Source organism: Solanum lycopersicum, chromosome 6 (assembly GCF_036512215.1).
Source record: "Solanum lycopersicum chromosome 6, SLM_r2.1".
NCBI lineage: Eukaryota > Viridiplantae > Streptophyta > Magnoliopsida > Solanales > Solanaceae > Solanum > Solanum lycopersicum.
In genome coordinates, this window is record NC_090805.1 from 20,062,192 (window position 1) to 20,077,384 (window position 15,193).

Genomic DNA, 15,193 nt, shown 5'->3' on the forward strand with positions numbered 1-15,193 from the left:
TGGTAGAACTAGGACACATCCCATGTAGGCACATGGTTAAGAAATATCAAGGTTTTACTATGTACTCTAGTCTCATCCTTTAACTAGTTATACTTACCTTATAATACTCACTCGGTCATAGCCTTTGTTATCATAGAGTAATTTACATTTAAGGATCATACAAAGGGGTCCCATATAAAGTTCATAACCCAATAACATTAACCATACGAAGGAGTTCCTCTAGGCAAAGCTTAATATGGCGATAAGATAACTCATCATGACTTTCCTAAGGATGATATGATTCTGTTCCAACCAATCAAACTCAATACCATCATTCATTACATGAAGGATACCATTATGTCTTCCGACTTCAATGTTTCATAACCTTACCACTAGGCTCAAGGTTTCACATAAAGACCCTCTTAACATCATTCAAGGTAACATGTCATTTATACATTCAATATTAAGAGGCTTTAGCATCCTAAGTCAATGCATCACATATTCACATTCATACATGTATCAAGTAAGGAACACAAGCCTACCACATAAGACATACCATACTTTACATATACCATATCCCTTTAGAAGCACATAGACATAATCAATATCATCTTTAGGTAACCCAATACACTACTATAACATCATAAATACAACCATTACAGACTCATATAGTTAAGTAGGAATAACCATGCATTTGATCTAAGAATACACACATAGGGAAATAGTCATAGTCTAACATGATCACCTAATCATGAATAGAAGAAAACAACCTTTCACATTACTAATATGCATGTCGATATGATCATACTTTACACAATCAACTACACAAATCATCGTAATACTTCAAGTAGTGCAAACAAGGCCATGACTATTATAATTTATAAAGTAACATCGACTAGGACACAACAATTGCAACTGAATCACATAGTACCGTCACCATAAGTGGACCATACCAATCACTACATAAATCAAGTCCAATTAACATTAAATAAAGAGAAGTCACTAGGCTCAAGGTTTTATATAAATACCCTCTTAACATCATTCAAGGTAACATGTCATATATACATTTAATACTAAGAGCCTTTAGTATCCTATGTCAACACATCACATATTCACATTCATACATGTATCAAGTAAGGAACACAAGTCTACCACACAATACTTGATATATAACATATCTCTTTAGAAGCACATATAGATAACTAATATCATCTTTAGGTTACTGATATGCTCAAACTTACTTCTCAAATAAGAAGTAAATAGGTCATATCAAGTAAAGAACCCAACTATTGAGGTTGGGATTGATCCCACAAGGAAAATAGTTCAGAATTAACTTTATTCTATTATTACCTTTATTTAGTGAACTATTTCCTTAGAAAACAAAAGACATGAAAAAGGGGTTTTTAACTCTAAATTAATGAAAATAATTAACTAAATTAAAGTGAACAAGTAAGAGATTCAAATCCCGGAGCTTAATCAATTAATAAAAGTAACTAGAGCTTAAGTGTTCCCCACAGGTTCCTAACTTGATAATTTTAACTATAACAATTCTTTCCTAGTATCTTTCATGTAACGTGATAAGTTATGTATCTCTAAATCCTTGGTTCGGCATCTAGAAAATTTCACTCCACACCTTGGTCTTGCTACGTGTGTTGCTATTCTAACCCTTACCTGTACCTCATATTAAGCATTGTATTTAATATTTGACTAAGTTATTACCTCATACCAATCCCGATCATTCTCATCATGTTTGTGCATGTTATAACTATTAGGCTTGAGTTATGTGGAACCAGACCATGACACAGACTCACCAGGCACTAAAACCTATCCTGTTTAATTATCCACCATGGTGCTAATATTTCCGGTATTGCAACTAGTATCGTCACTTCAAAACAACATCCTCATTTTTCACACAATGATTTCAGAACTCACTCTAAGAACAAATTCACAACTCATTCATACATATTGCCATAAGCTTGCCCTTATTTTCATTGCTTTAATTTCGCCATACAACTCTTACGATCACGATAGGACTTTCTTAGCTTGTAACATAGGCTCAGGGTAAGGTAGGGTATGTTTAGGTATACTTTATTGACTTGTTGCCCTTCTGTTTTCTTTCTCATAATTCTTTCAACCCCACTTTCTTGAGTATTCCTTATAACAGCCACCCTTAATTCATGACTTTGCCATGAGTTAAGGTTCGCAATACCAACGGTTGGGTCAAGTCCACGACAAGGTTGTTTTCTGCATTAGCCACCCTCAACGTATGCTTTTGGCATAAACTGAGGTGCACATGTCCAAGGAGGAACCAGGGCCAACACGTTGTTCCCAAGGAAGATCGGTTGGGGTGAAAAAGAAAGATCTATTTTTAGGCTCAAATCATTTGGATCAATACGAGATTAACTTCATTTGTTTTCTGTTATATATATATATATATATATATAGTACTAATGATTGACTATTTCAAATGAAGGCCTATGATACTTTCTTAATTGTTCATTTTGGCTTACTTTTAGCAAGACTAACCAGGCAAGTTCTAGCTCAGTCTCAATGGTGGATCCTTCGAATTTTGCTCACACTCACTTGACATTCATTACATTCCCAGATTATTAGACACCTAGTTCAAGTCTTAGATTCAATGTCATGTAGTAGTGTATCTCTATGTCATGTTTAGAGCCAAAAAATTATCAATTAATATGCCTAGTCATGCATCATTTTAATATCATGATATCATATATGTTTAAGCCATCATGCTTCAAATTTATACTATGTACACATGCATAACATGCCGGTCAAACAATAACTGTAATTAATCTTTTGGGGAAAAAAGAGCACAGGCAAGAAAACCCAAAAGAGGATTGTCAATTGGGATACTCAGACTTCACCCTACCACTCATTTTTCATTTACCCCACCCCCAACAAAAAGATATGCCATTGTGCCCAATGCATAAAAAACTGAAATATGAGAGTGGTAGGTGAGGAAAACCTGAGGTGGAAAGTTCCGGCGATCAACAAGCTTGTGGATCCAGTTCCCCGGAACCCACTACCTCTGTAGTCTTGACACCCTCAGTAGTGTCCTCATTTGCAGCAGCACTATAAGTCGTGCCTCCCGTTGTCTCTACATCTCTGGAGCTAGATGCCCCAACAACTGACTCTACAACCCTAATCTTATGTACCTCCTCATCAGCAATCGAGGCTCTCCTCGCATCCTTCATCTCATGGTGCGCCTTCTTCCTTGCCCTATCCTCATCTTCATCTCGACCCCTGTGCCTCTTGGCATGCTTTCAAGGGGGAGGTGGTGGAATCTAAGAAGTGGTAGATAAAGCAGCCAACACTGTGTCCTCAACAAGCTTTGCAGAAGAGGCGTCAGAATCAGACACCCTAGCCTCTAGGAGCATTTCAAGATATGATTGGAAACTCTCAACCGCAGCCTAAAGGGTTGACACGTCCACCGAAGGGCATGGCAAGGCTAGCACCCGTTACTCAAAAGTGTCTAAGAGCTTATGAATCTCCGTGATCTTCCTCTCTGTGTAATGTTCCGTCTTACTCTCCAAGCATTCCTCTGCTTCAGCAATAGACCTCTGCATCCAAGGCTGCATGTGATGCAGAAGTATGGCCATCTGAGCCTCTAGTTTTTGGACCCTAGCAAGCGGGACCTGAGCGGGGGAAGGGGATTAGCGAGACGAGCTTGGGGAAGTGCTACTACCTGGGATAGAATCGACCAGGGTAGTGTGAGTGAGTGCTAAAGTAGCCTGCGTAGCCATTCGAGCATATGCTACAGTATCAGCCAAATTCTAACCAAGTGGAGGCACCTCTTAACGGGACCCTCTACGTGGAGCCTACTCATTGGCCTCATCCTTGATGAGGTCAATATCAACATTGCCCTATGGAGTCTTGAGCTGAGGACCTGCATAATGAAAATACCATGCACGAAAAAGGTTGAGTAGTGGGGACCTTTAAAGCCCTAGAGTTCATGACCGCCTGAAGAAGCCAAGCGAAGTCAACCTCAAACCCCGCTATTATCGTTGTTATTAGAACTGTGCGATCCCATGTAACTATATTATCTGCAGCCAGTGGGGAGAGGTAGTAGCGGAGCGGTGAAGGTCAAGTTAGCCTTCCTGATGGCTCCCTTTGGCTCCATTACAATGTCGGCAGCCTCTCTATCAATAGATAAGTTCTGGTCCATCCACCTCTAGGTGGTCTCTCTCAGCGATGGCTCACGCAAAAATTGGCCACTTTAATGATTTTCCACCGATAGTCAAACTCGGTGGTGAGAGGGGTTCGTGGTGGTATCAACATCTTTGTCGTACAGATACCGACGGATGGTTGGCAGGGAGATGTCGACCTGTATGCTACGTACTCTGACGTGCTCAAGTGGGGCCTATTTGGTGGGGGAAGCCCGCCTATCGATCTGTGATCGGAGAGTAGCCACAAAAGAGGCGTAAAACTCTCGAACCAACTCCTCATTGTAGTGGCCCAAAGAATGAGCCGTCTACTCTAACCGGTGTCTGGTTAATAGAGTATGGATATTTGGCATGATGGGAAGAAATCCTGTATGGACTTGTCTCTCCAGTGTAAGGGTCCGTGTAATGACTCCTTTATCATTTAGATACTTGGCGTCTGAATACACTTAGTATTGACCGTCGACACATCACCGGCTGGGCTTGTCGGAAACTGGGGCGGGAACTCTAGTTGGTAGGCCTGGAGTGGAATCAGGATTGTCAGCCTCATCAGATGAGGTAGACAGTGCATCCGTGGCGGGTGCAGAGACTTCTACGGACTTGGAGGCTTCCTTCGACCATGAAACTCCTAAGGAACCAGACGCTCCTTCTTCTTGTGTAGCTGACCCAGAAGGTGTGTCGGTCAGTGTGCGCTCCTAATAAGACGGGAGGTAGGGACAACGCCAGATTCAACCATTTTTGGCATAGCTCTTGTTGTATGTGCAACTCGTGCTGGAGTGGCAGTGCTTGGGGGCATGTACTCGGGATCATGCTCATCATAATAGCGTACAACCAGTCGGGCAGACGGGGCGTAGACTTTGAAAGCCTACATGCGTTAACTTGATCTTGTTTCGGTTTTATTAGAGATACTACCTCTAAAGAATAATTGTTAGTACTAGAAGGAGCAAACAAGACAAGAAAAAAAACAAGACAAAATACACATAAGAGAAAAGCTTTAATACATCTTTGTAGTAGGACCAAGTAACGACCTGTCGTGAGTATGACCGACCGTCATCGGGTCCATCATGTCTTAATTCAATAATGTTTATTTGGAGACTCTCAGAAGGAAACTCTCTGATAGATATGATGGATAAGCAGGATTGACCGTCGTGATAATGACAGTCCATCGTCGATGTCCGTCGTGGGGCACTCAGAAAAAGTATGGAGACTCTTAGAAGAGGGGTCGTTGACCGTCATGACGGTTGTGCAGGACAGACCATCGTGGGTACAACGGTCCATCGTTGATGTCCGTTAGAGGACACTTAGAAAAAAGTATGGAGACCCTTCGGATAGAGGTCTCTGACCATAATGACGGTTGTGCAGGACGGACCATCGAGTGTACGACGGTCGATCATAGATGTACGTCAGAGGACACATAGAAAAAGTATAGAGACCCTTAGGATAGGGGTTTTTGACCATCATGATGGTATTGCAGGATGGACCATCGAGGGTACGATGGTCCATCGTAGATTTCCATTAGTTGACACATAGAGAAAACGAATAGTGGGGTGTTGGGATAGACCCTATGAGAGTCCGTCGTGGGTACAAAGGTCCGTCATCGGGGTCTCATTCTGTAATTCAGTGGCAGAACTGAGGATGCGACAATCATCCCCTGTGACTCAATCAGAATACTTTATATTAACTTACATGTTTCTAAACCAAATACATAGCAAATTAGCAATGCTAAAGTACTAAATTTTTGAGTTTTAACAAGGTAATTTGAGGGACCCTCAACCTAGGTCAGACAAAATTAGATCAAAGAGATTTTGGGATTTTTGGATATGGGGAAGTGTTCTGGATCAGTTGATAGAGAAGAGCATGAGATTGGAAGGAAGTTGGAAAGGGAGGAAATGAGAGAAAGTGGGAAAGAAACGGTTTAAATTAAGGGGTGGGGAGTTTAAAAGGTTGAAAACTTTTAAAATTCCCCAGCTGGGTTGGGTCGGTTTGCTAATTAATGACGCAATGAGTCCCCGACGATGGTCCGTCGAAGATGCAACGGTCCGTCATGGGTTCCATCGCAGATGTCCTAATTTTAAAAATAAATTAAAAACGTACCTGGCACGATAGATTCATGCGACGGTCAGTCGCAAGCATGACGGTCTGTCGATGTTTCCGTCAGTGAATGTTGCGGAGTGATTTTCTGCCAAATTTCCTAGTGATGTTCTACCTGTAAATTTAAAACACATTAGTAGAAAATAGTACCATTACTAGAAATAAAAACTATAGTTGGGTTAGAGGATACATATTTAGTTGCCTCCCAATCAGACTTATTTAACTTTGCGGCACGACTGAAGACACTTGATTACTTAGGCTTCATCAAGTTGGTATACCTCAATCACTTCATTCGCTGATTTAGCATGCATGGAATAGATTTTTATTAGTTCTCTATTCACGTTAAACCGCACACCCTCCTTGGTTTCCAACTCAACTGCTCCATGAGGGAAAAGTTGGGTAATCAAGTAAGGGCCAGTCCATTTGGACTTGAGCTTGCCCGAAAAAAGCGCAACCTAGAATAGTATAAAAACATTAAATCTTCAACCATAAACACTCATTTTTCAATTTTTTGGTCATGGTACTTCTTCATCTTTCTTTGTAGGATATACCAGATACCGATTGGAGCTCACCACTTTGCCTCATCGACGTACAAATGTTGAAGGTCACTTCTTCATTGTTCAACCAAAATTTCATCTGCCCCTTTTCCATATCAACTAAGGCTCTACTCGTAGCAAGTAATGGCTTCCCAAGAATGATAAGCACTTCAAAATCAACTTCAATCAAGAATAACAAAATCTACCAGAAATATGAACCACTCCACTTTTACTAGCACATTGTGGAGTCTCCCTATAGGCCTTTTTACTGTTCGATCTGCCATCAGTATCCGCATCGCAATGGGATTTGGATCACCCAAACCCAACTTCTTGTAAATCGTGAAGGGCATGAGATTTATGATTGCCCCAAGATCACATAATGCTTTTGCAAAATGTAATAACCCGATTGTACAAGGATTAGTGAATGCACCAGGATCTTCTTTCTTTTGTACTAGAGAAATTGTAGCACTAGCACTACAATGCTGCATTCTATCATCATCTCAATAGTGACTGATATTTTCTTTGTAACTAGATCTTTCATAAACTTGGCATAACCTGAAATTTGTTCTAGAGCTTCTACCAAAGGGACAATGATACAAAGATGCTTCAACATTGTTATAAAACGCTGATATTTACCATCCTCGGTCTTTTTCACTACTCTTTGAGGAAAGGGGGGTTAACTAGGCATGGGAGTTACCTTTTTAAGCACTTCACCATCTTTTCCAGTGTTATTTTATACTTCACCACTAACCTCTACCACTTTATCATTATCTTTTATCACCTTTTTCTCATTAGATGGCATAGGTGGGTCAATGGTTTGCTTACCACCCCGAGTATTGATTGCCATACAATGTCCATCATTTTTTGGGATTTTAGACAGTGTTTCTAGGAAGAGTGGCCGGTTGCCGTGTGTTCAAAGTCGAAGATAATTTGTGTATTTGCAACTCAAGATGCTTAATCGATAATGCATGTGTAATGACTTTCTTCCCAATACCCACTAAATTAATCCTTAAATCTTTAATGTGCTCATCACTAGCATCGAACCTCCTTATCATTTTGTGCAACATAACCTCCTCGCATCATACTACCTGCACCATACCTAGGAAAAACTTCACAATTTTGAGTAGGAACATAGGGCCATTTTGATCATTTCTATTACCATAGTTACCCCTGTTGAAGTTGTTGTTGTAGTTGTGATTTCCATCTCGGACATAATTACCCTCACGGTTATAGTTACCATAGTTCCAACCTTTGTTTCCTTGACCTTGGTGCCAATTCTCTTTATTTGAGCCTTGGGCATTCGTCGAACCCCCCCCCCCCCCCGTCTGCGCATTTACCGCATAGGAATCCTCCTCATAATAATTTTCATCACCCCCGTCTGCTCATTTACCGCATAGGAATCCTCCTCATAATAATTTTCATCATTTGGTGGTGGTGGTTTAGACAAGTAGTTCAGTGCATTTATCTTTTTTGCACCCCTGTGATATATTTAATACAAACCCAAGCTCACTTCCCATCTGAGCCATATCTTCACGAATCTCATATGTGGCTGGGTTGTGTGTGGATTGCACTTCGAAGGTATTTCTTGAAGTATCTGACTTCCTATTACTCCAAGCTTTATTATTCAGAGATATTTTCTCTAACTTTTCGGTAATCTCGGCATAAGGACACTCTCTTTAAGAACCACCCGCTATATTATCCAATACCGCTTTATTATTATCATCCTGTCCCCGATAGAAGTATTCCTTCAATGAGTCATCATCTATGCAGTGATTGGGGACAGTACTCAAAAATAAAGTGAATCTATCCCAAGAACTGCTAACTGACACTCATGGTAGTGCTACAAAGTTATTCATTCTTTCTTTGTGATTTATTTTGTCGGAGACCGGGCAGTAACATGCTAAGAAAACGTCCCTTAGTTGGTTCCAAGTGAAAATTGAGTTATAAAGGAGCTTATTTAACCAAATAACAGCCTCTCCCGTCAGTGTAAGAGGAAATACTCTTAGCCCTATTACATCCAAAGTGAAATCAAGCCTCCCTACACAACTTTTACATATATCCCTTACCTTAGCTATATGGGCATGCGGGTCCTTAGAAGGTAGCCCTGAACAAAACCTCTAGTAGTGAACATTTGCATTAGACTATTAGTTACCACAAAGGTGTGTCCTTGTGGTAGAGAGGGCAAGAAAAGTGACCCATCGGAGTCTGCCATATTTTCAAAACCTCTGTAGTATTCTTGAGGACGTGAAGCGGGATTTTGTCCCCTTTGTTAATTTTCACCAGGATCATCAGGTAATAGTTGACCATGAGCATCAACTTGAGCTACGATGTTCTGGTTTAGATCATCATCGTTAATACCCATGTTTCGATTCATATTGCGTAGTGTACGCTCTAATTCGTGGTCATAGGGAAACAAGGTTTCTCTTCCTCCCCGTGTATTGGGCATACAAGGAAGTTAGTTCTGCAAAATTCAAATATAATAGAAAAGTAAAATTAAGAAAATATTGACTAAACTTTAATAATAATTTAAGTTAATCTAAAAGCTACTTTCCCCGGCAGCGGCGCCAAAATTTGACAAGCTCAAACTTACTTCTCAAATAAGAAGTAAAGCGATCGTATCAAGTAAAGAACCCAACTAATGAGGTTGGGATCGATCCCACGAGGAAAATAGTTCATACTTAACTTTATTCTACTATAACTATTATTTAGTCAACTATTTCCTTAGAAAACAAAAGACAAAAAAGGGGGGTTTTAACTCTTCATTAATGAAAAGAATTAACTAAATTAAATTGAAAAACTAACAGATTCAAATCTTGGAGCTTAATCAATTAATAAAAGTAACTAGGGCTTAAGTGTTCCCAACATGTTCCTAACTTGATAATTCTAACTATAACAATTGTTTCCTAGTATATTGCATGTAAAGTGATAAGTTACGTATCTCTAAATCCTTTGTCCGGCATGTAGAAAATTTGACTCGGCACCTTGGTTCGGCTAAGTGTATTGCTATACTAACCCTTACCATTACCTCATATTAAGCATTGTATTTTATATTTGGCTAAGTTATTACCCCATACCAACCGACACTAGCCTATTAGATAGTGTACACTAAATCAATGTTGATAATTCTTTTCCCATTATCTACCTCCTTGGTCCGGCAAGTAGCATTAAGGCGAGTTCTAACATTGGTCATCCATTAAAAAGATTTCTAAATGAAAGAAGTATCAATACATGCAAGACACTATTCTAGAACTGCTATTAGTTAGATTTAACCTTATTATTCACCCATGGTTCGCACAACCCTAGTTGTGGAGTTCAGTTACCCATGGTCATAATCACACTATTCATATATTTAATATAAGAATTCATGCACTTAATTTAATAAGAAAGAATAAAATCCAGAAATTCACTTGATTAATAAACAAAAACACCAACAACAATTCCAGAAAAAGTGTATCTATCACTGAAATTAATTCTTCAATACTTGAACAACAGAACTAAAATTTATCGAAAAGTCTAACCCGAATAGTCTAACAGAAATTCAAACCCCCCAAAATAAGTTTTTTGAAATATTTATAATAAAAACAAAAACCTTATAAAATAAGGATTCAAATTACAACAAATTTGTACAAATGCGTCTGAGTGAACGGACCTCGTGATGGACCGTAGTGGTCACGACGGGCCGTCATAGACTCCATCGTCCATACTTCAAAAATTCTTCTTTTGCTTTCTTCATTACCCTCAACGAACAGGTATGAAGGACCGTGTCAAGAACGACGGTCTGTCGAGGGTCTCCGTTCCATAATAATTTAACTTCTTGGAATTTGGGTACTGGAACTACTCGTGATCACTATGATGAACCAGCAGGACGGACCATCGTGGCTATGACGGTCCGTCATGGACTTCTGTAATCCCACACTAGGTCAGACTTCCCAATCTTCCTTTAGCAGCTTCTCTCTCGCTACGATGCCACCTACGGACCATCACAGACTCGACGGACCGTTATAAGCTCCGTATGTGTTCTCTTCTTTATTTCTCGCTCAAAAAATTCCGCGTTCATCTTTGGAAAGATTTCCTGCAAATAAGGAGAAACTTACATACAAATCAATACAAAAAGGCTTTTGGACACACACTAAACTTAAGGAAAAAGCATTAAAAGTACCTTGAAACATAGGTGCATCAGTTAACCTATACACTAGTACAACATCATCAATATAACCATTATAGACTCATATAGTCATGTATGAATTACCATGCATCAACTGTAAGATTACACACATATGGACATAGTCATAGTCTAACATGATCAACTAATCATCAATAGAAGAACACATACTTTCAAATTAATAAAATATAGGTATATATTATCATACATCACATAATCAACTACAAAAATCATCATAATACATCAAGTAGTACAAACAAGATCGTGACCATTATAATATATAAAGTAACGCAGACGAGGCCACATCAATTGCAAATAAAGCACATAGCACCGCCACCATAAGTGGACCATACCAATCACATCATATATCAAGTCTAATTGATATAATATAAAGAGAATTAAGGCAGTGTACCACCACTCCATTCTCACCACTTCAATCCATCGCTAAATAATCCAATTCATTACCATGAGGACCTTACCCATGGTCATAAACATCAAACAATTAAAATTATCATAATACTCTATGAATATAAGTCAATTAAATATTTATTTATCAATCTAATAACAATTAGACAGCAATTGAATACACTTCTTACGTTATACAATGGCCTAAGAAAACTACACTAGAATTAATAAGCATTAAGACAATATAACTTAATCAATAAATTATTAAAAACTAGGGTTCATAGGTTAATTGAGATAAAGTAATCTAATTAACAGCAATTCAATCAATATGACCTGCTTTAAAACCATTAATGCAAGAACCCATGCGTATATTTCAATTTAGAAAAACGCATCTATTGATTAACCTTTGACAAATATTTTGAATACTGGATCCCTAATGAATAGTGTTTCAAGGATAAAACTAATACCTTATTGATGTCGATAAAACAATTAATGGTGAATCATAACTCAATTTTTCAATCCAAGCTATTCCTTGAGTTTTGTCTTCAAACGATTTCTAGGGAATTTCTTAGGGATTTTGAGTTTTAATTTTTGAAGAATGAATTCATTTAGATGTTCAAGGGTTATAAACATGTTTAAAATAGCCAAAAGAACCTTACAAAACCTCCCAAACTCTTATTTTGATATTGGTTGAAATTATAACTTTACCCTAACATAACGTAAAGTGGTGTAGGAACTAGCCCTAACAAACGACTGCCCATCTTTGGAGTGTCAGTCCACAAACGAACTGTAATGTCCTCTGTCGATGGGTTCAAAAACTGGAAAAATGGGAGATGATCTCCCTATGGTAAGTATTTACCCATGCCCTCAGTCTACCAGGCATCGACCAACCTACTGTCCGTCGATTTCCTCAGTCGACTAGGCTGGTTTAAGACAACATTTGGCTCAAATGAAGGAACCTTCCTCAAGGACCCTTGCATTGTCCTTGGGGATGATTGACCGGACGTATCCAATCTGAATTTGATTATATATAAGTTTAGGACCTCATATACCAATTTTATCGAAAAGAAACAGATAAAACTAGACGAAACATTATAAGGCATACAAGGTCATTTCAAGGTAAACCTTTTGAACATCATAAACGTTCTTGGATGTTTTACCTCCAATCTTCATGAAATTTAACACACTTCCTATAAACACAATTATAACTCATATAATGACCTAATTAAACCACGCAACACAAATATAGGAACATAACCACACATGAGGAACATAGACACTACCTCAATACCAAATTATAATCCATTTTAGGACCTTAGACCCTCATGAAAAACATATAAGGATATAGCATCACCTAAGTCATTTTGGAGATATTACACTGAACTCAACAAGATATGTGCAACTTGGAAGGGGCAGTGGTCGTCGATTGACCCACGATCCACCGATCGTGGTGTCATCTTTGATGACTGATTTTCATTACACATTTTCACTTAAGTTTATCAATTAGTTGGATTATCTAGGAGGTTAATCAAGGGTTAGGGGTGGTTTAATTAAGTTGGGTAAGCCCCTATACAAGGCCCTAACCTTATTAGACTAACCCATAACTCATATAATTCCCAAACCTAAATCTCTCTTCTTTTTCTCTCCCAAAGAAACCCCCATTGAAGACCAAGTTAGAGGTGGGTCAAGGGATGCAAGGGGTAAATATTATCCATCAGTTTTCATAAATTAGTGATGTATGTGATCTCTTTAGACTTTGATACCTCTTTCCTCAAAGGATTTCATCAAATTGATTATAAAAGTTGAGTTTTCAAGTGGGTTTTATTAAATCTCAAAATTGATGTTATGAATTACTTTGTTTATGATGTATTTTGTATATTATGAATATATTAACATATAATTTAACTCAATTATATCATATATTGATGAATTGGTCTAGTTTGTTGAAGATGACCTATTCCCCTTAACCCTAAGTTGTGATCTTGATGAGAATTGACTACTGATGGTTCAATTGAATTTGTTATTGGTTGAATTACTATCCTATGATGTTTTTGTATAAATCATGACTAAATTAGGATTAATTAAGTCCTATAATGCTAGTTCTTGAGAAGTTGATCTAGTTTATGAAGTATGTTGTAAAAAGGCCTAAGCATCTTATCTTAAACTATGAACTAGTATTAGATTGTGATGTAGTGAGTCAATTAGCCTTGTTATCATGTTGATTATGGTTTTATGATGATAATACACCCTAATTGGGTTCAAATAATTTTTTATGGAATATCTTGATGATGAATTATGAAGAAGGATTGGTATGTCTTGTGATCCCTATTACATACATCAATGATGGTTAATTATGATTAAGTCATGATGTTGTATTGGAGTATGTATTGTATTAGTATTGATAGGATTGGTATGATATTGAATAGTAATGTCTTGATTATGAGTTGTGAAGTGTTGGCTAAGATGTTAATATTATAACGATGGTGATGATTTACCAATGTGCATTATTATGAAGTTATAGGAAAATATTAATGTGCTAACCTCACCTATATGAATTGTAATGAAAATACAATAGTCATGCAATTCTTATTGAGCAATGATTATGAGGATGTTTATACAAGGTTAGACCTGTATCCTACATTAAGTTATGATAATTAATAAAGACATTAAAGACATATCAAAAGGGACTTAGCTTATCAATGAGTGAACTTGACAATGGCAAGTGTTAACTTTTCACATAGAAAAATTTACCCTATAGTTCCACATGAGATTTTGACTCCCCTATAAGGGATACTCATCCATTTTATTCCCATGAAAGGAGGCCCCAATTGTCAAGTGGCATGTAGAGAGATTATACCTATATCTTAGTTCGTGAACTACGTTGCACCTTTATGAAGACTAGCTATTGGAGACACCTATAAAGCTACATTTATGTTTGGTTTTACTTTGTCCAGTAGACCATCTTCCTCCGGTGTAAGGTTTTAGAACACCAAATACGACACTTAGCTCTTGTGGTTAATGTTGGATAGGTAAAGTGTTCCCTAAACTAAGAAAGTCATGAAGTACAAACAAACCACGACGACTGTAGAGGTTGACTTATCTTAGGTAGGGGTACGGGACTCTACCTATGCCCTACACTAGTTTACCTTGATGGAAACATTATGAGGATGTTCTTATGTATGAATATTATTCTAATGGTACATAATATATATTTGATGGACTTGCATATAATGATAGTATATGTTGATTAGTTTCACTTATGAATATGTATTGGTCTAGATTGTTAAAGTATGATGATATGTACTCTTAAATGCTATGCTATGTGTAGTAGGATATTGTTCATGATTCTTGTTGGGATACTTGATTGAGTAAGGTTATGGGGCTTTGCTTGGTCATTGCATTTGTTGATTAACAGGGGTCCATGAATAATTTTCTTGCTTTTGTTATGTGATTATGAATTCTTATTTATGCTTGACTATGCATTCAATTATAAGATATGCATGTTGACTTTACTAGATTTTATGTTGTTGGTCTTGTGATGTACATGCCGATGACTTAATGAATATGCATTATTGATTAGTTTGTTCTTGTTGAATGTGCATAATGGTTTTAAAGTGAATTGCATATTTAATGAAATGTCCATTTTCAGCATGTTTTCATGATATGTGTGCATATGGTCTCATACTTAGTACAAGTGGTGTACAAAATTCATTCTTCCTTTTACCCAAAATTTTATGTTCCGATCATTGAAGGGCTTTTGGAGATTATTTTGAAGAAGACTTGGAGTTCTTTATCATCCAAGTTGGGTAGGTCCTTACTTGTCGAGGGCAATGCCACTA

The 15,193-nt window shown here is 37.8% G+C and overlaps 1 protein-coding gene across 1 annotated transcript; it reads right to left on the reverse strand.

Moving 5' to 3' along the window:
* Positions 1–4,630: 4,630 nt before the first annotated feature.
* On the reverse strand, positions 4,631–9,149 carry LOC138349259 (uncharacterized). The gene is made up of 5 exons (XM_069299577.1): positions 9,068–9,149; positions 7,057–7,238; positions 6,810–6,989; positions 6,530–6,706; positions 4,631–4,855 (listed from the first exon to the last, which is right to left on the reverse strand). The coding sequence occupies exons 1-5, from the start codon at positions 9,147–9,149 to the stop codon at positions 4,631–4,633; spliced, it is 846 nt and encodes a 281-aa protein (XP_069155678.1).
* Between the last annotated feature and the right edge of the window lie 6,044 nt (positions 9,150–15,193).